General features: G+C 56.0%; 1 protein-coding gene across 1 annotated transcript in view; it reads right to left on the bottom strand.

Annotated features, from left to right (window-relative positions):
* The window catches only part of CD72 (CD72 molecule), a 7,265-nt gene extending 4,610 nt beyond the window's left edge, over nt 1–2,655 (bottom strand). The window contains exons 1-5 of the mRNA XM_015592678.2: nt 2,108–2,655; nt 1,887–1,994; nt 1,266–1,337; nt 611–700; nt 2–283 (exon numbers count right to left, since the gene is read on the bottom strand). Of these exons, the coding sequence (XP_015448164.1) occupies nt 2–283; nt 611–700; nt 1,266–1,337; nt 1,887–1,994; nt 2,108–2,189 (634 nt within the window). The 5' untranslated portion in view covers nt 2,190–2,655. The remainder of the gene's footprint in view (nt 1; nt 284–610; nt 701–1,265; nt 1,338–1,886; nt 1,995–2,107) is intronic.
* Nucleotides 2,656–3,819: the final 1,164 nt, after the last annotated feature.

Genomic DNA, 3,819 nt, shown 5'->3' with positions numbered 1-3,819 from the left:
CTCTCCTCCAAGGTCCTCCTCCGTTCCTCCTCACTTCGCAAGGTCTCCTTTGTCTTCTCCCTGTCAGACTGGCAGGCCTGTAACTGCTCTTTGACATCTTGGCAGTCCCTCTGTTCCACCTGTAGTGCTTCCTGACTCTGGGCCAGCTCCCTCCTGGCCCCCTGTAGATCTTGTTCCCTCTGCCCCAGCTGGTTGATACTTAGGCGGAGCTGCTGGCTCAGACTGCTGTTAGTGGCTTCTAGAACCCTTTTGGTGTGCTGGAGCTGCTGAGACACCTGCAGATCTGTTTGGCCATAAAGAGAGATTTGGAGGGCATCTTCAGCTGTGACCTGTTGCCCTGAGACTTCAATGTCATTTTTCTGCTTCTTACAACTTTTTGCTTATCGGGCTGAAACCTAAGATCTGACTGCCTAAAGCCTGAGGTACTGGATTAGGTGAGGACAGTTTAGAAAGACATATTGCTTTAAAACAGACCTGGCTGGAAACCAGACCGAAAGCTAAGGATGTGGTGGTAGTAGCTCCGGACCCTCCGGAGGAAGGGCAGCTTGTTGGGGAGAGTAAGGAAGAAAGTTGTTTCGGGTAAGTGGGAAATGGGGGCAGCCATACTCACAGCGCACTCCCAAGGAGATGGCAGCCATCCCTAACAGCAGGCAGGTGAGGAGCAGGCTCAGAAGGAGGTATTTGGACCAGGCTGCACAGCCTTAGGGAGACAGTGGGATGAGGGGCAGTTAGCCTCAAGAAAGAGTTTACAGACCGAAGGGGTGGGTGGGGAGATAAACGGAAAAGAGCCTCTCTCAGACGACGTGGTGCAGGCTTGGTGTTTTTTCTCCCGCAGGCAGTGAGTTTCCGCAGATAGCGGAGGGAAGGCGTTCCAGAATAAGGGCTGGGGATTGTTACTGGTAAGCAGGACTGAGGGCGCTACCTGGTAGGAGCGGGCACTAAATCTCAGACCGAGAAAGGGCGGGAGGTATGTGAATGCGGACCTTCGCCAGAGGCGAAAGGCGGAGAGGATCTGGGTCGACACGTTAGAAAGATGCACGTGAAGGTGGCCGGGGAGGGCGTCGCGGGGCTGCCCAGGTGGTCCGGGGGGGCTGCGCCCCAGGCTCACTCCCGGGACCTGACCTGCACACCGCACAGCCCAGCAACACCAGCGCCCGGCCGGGCGCCACCACGTCGCTCCGCGCCCACCCCCGCCCGGCCTCGCGGGCTTGGCAAAGAGAGCGAGGACGCCTACGCGCGCGGGGCCGGGAGGGCGCGGAACTCACAGCCCAGAAGCCTGCTGTCGGCTGGTGACGTCACGAAGCTCCAGGACGCTGTGGGCAGCTCCAAATGGACTCCTGCGCATGGCGAGAGAGTCCAATTCGAAGATGGAAAGCTCCGGGAAATGCCCCTTTCCCGCCCCACCCACCAACCCCGTCCACCGCGCTGAGATTCCAATGCCCCTCCTTGCCTTCTGCAAGTGTTCCGGGTTGACCTTAGCACTCTCCAGAGTTCCTCAGCTACCCAGGGACCCCCTCCTTGCCCTCCAGGGTCTCCCTTTATCTTTTCTGCAGGGTCCCTCTCTGTCTGCCCCAAACCCTCTCTTGGGAGTGCTCTCGCCCTCTCCCCGCTCCTGTGAGTCCTCATTTCCCATTCGAACTCATCTCCCACAGGGCTGCCCTCCCCAGTCCTGTCTCCCCACTGGGATCTTCACATTGCTTCTGGGAGCTTCGATTCTTCCCCTGGCTGCCAGTCCTCATTCTTCTCTTTCCTAAGAACCTCCCCACCCACCTCCTTTTCTCAAGAGTATTGCCCTCCTAAGAATACTGCCGACTCCCCAGCTCAAGACACAGCCCTCCACCCTCAACCCCTTCCCCGGAAATACACATCCCCTGGGCTCTTCATACTGGTTTTGTCTCCTAGTCCAGAGGCAGCCAAGCTCAAGGCTCCCCCTGAGATTGGGGGCACTTGCACATTCTCATAGGTGAGTTCCCCATCCTCATCAGCCTCTGGGTCTGGAGAGGAGAGAAAAGGGACCAAGATGGGGGTGGGGAATGGGGGTCTGTGGGGTGGGATCATGAAGGAGGATGGGGATGCAGAATCATGGTGATGCCTCATTCACCCTTACCCTTTCCTAACTGGCTGGAGATGTTCTTCTTCAGGGGAGCCTTCACAAATCGCAGGTCTGCGTAAGTGACAGCCTCGGCCATGGTCCTGGGCACCTCTGCCCCTCCCGTCTTCCCCTCTTCCAATGGCACCAAGCTTCCCTTGCTGCTCTCCCCTCTGTCCTTTTGTAACTTTAGGCTCTGTGTTCCCTCTGTGACTGTATGGCTTAGTGCTTTGCCCTGTGGCCTCCAGTCACAAAAGAGGAAGATGTGAGCAAGTCTCAGACAGATGGGTTCAGTGAAGCGGATGGTATCCCTGAGCACGAGCCAGAGGGTCAGGGGAAGGGAAACTAAGGTCCAGAGCAGGGGTATCAGGGCTGACGACCACTACTCAGGCTGGTCCCTGTGTCCTGCCTGTGCTCCACCTTCATGTATCCCAGACCCACTTTGGCAGTGCGAGGCTGCAAAGGCCCACCCTCCCGAGGCTCTGCTCAGATTTGCCCTATTGCTCCCCTCCTGGCTACCTGGTCTACAGGCTTTCTCTGTGTAGTCAGAGCTCTTTTGTGCCCAACTGACCCCAGATGATCTTACCAATCATTGCTTCAAGGTGGGGCTTCATCCTCCCAATCAGACTGAGGGATTCGAGTATGAGCCTTAGCTCCTGATCATCCTGGGTCTCCCAGCAGGTATGAATTCCCAGAAACGGGTTCCTTATTTTGTGAGCTCATCTTCCCATCAGTTTAGGAGCATTCAGGGTGGACCCGGCTTTTCTCCTGCTGTAGACCCACAGAGCTGCCGAGGAAGCCACGCACAGGGAGGATCTCACTCCAAAGCCCTCCTCGGGAACAATAGCCTTTGGAGGATGCCGAGCATCTGGTATCACATTGTTTCTCCTTTGTAAACACCCCCAGACTCCTCTTCACAGCCTTTCCCTGGCCTCTTTCACCCTTGTTGCCTTACTGATCACACCTGTGGCCAGTCATCCCCTTCCTGGTCCCATCTTGCCCCTTGCGGGACTCATGTCATCCCTTGTGTTGGATACAGCAAGCCCAGTCTAGGAGGCAGAGGCTCTGGGGTAGGCCTAGGCTGGGGGTGAGAATGAAAGCAACCCCAGCTTCTACACCTCTGGGAAAGCCTGCAGCACTGGCTACTCATGCACCCTTGTGGAGGGTCAGGGAGCAGGAAAGCAAAGGATTTGCATAGGGATGAAAAAGGGCTGCAGCTTCTTAGATGAGGGGAGGCAAAGAAACAAAGCAGGGCTGGGTGCTGAGCATGCAGATTCTGGACTAGCTGAGGTTTTGAAATTTTCTTGGCTTGGTTTTGGTTTCTTTCTTACTTTCCTAGTAAAGTTCTTCTTTTAAAAAGTCTCAACATTGTCCCTTACATCCCGCTCCGAAGAAAAAGGGGTATTTACGGGGAAAGACCAGAGGCTGAGAGGCCATCAACATGATGAGGGCCTGGCTGGCGGAAGGGAAAGAAACCAGGGGAGGAAGGAGGAGGCTGCTGAACAGTGGTTCAAAAGTGTTTCTGATGCTCTTTTACCAGGATGTGATCTAGAATGTGACCCCAAAAGGGCCTACTTCTGGGGGTAGAAAGAAGCTGGGTCGAGACAAGGTGTGGAGGCGGAAAAAACCCACCCCAAGTGGGTGACATCCGCCCCCTCAGAATCACCCCGCTGCAGCTGTGGGGAGGAAAAAGGAAGGGGAAAGAGGTCCTCACCACGTGCTAACAGCTT

The sequence above is a fragment of the Pteropus alecto genome, unplaced genomic scaffold (assembly GCF_000325575.1).
Source record: "Pteropus alecto unplaced genomic scaffold, ASM32557v1 scaffold206, whole genome shotgun sequence".
NCBI lineage: Eukaryota > Metazoa > Chordata > Mammalia > Chiroptera > Pteropodidae > Pteropus > Pteropus alecto.
Note: the sequence above shows the minus strand (reverse complement) of the source record. Positions and strands in the feature narration are given on the sequence as shown.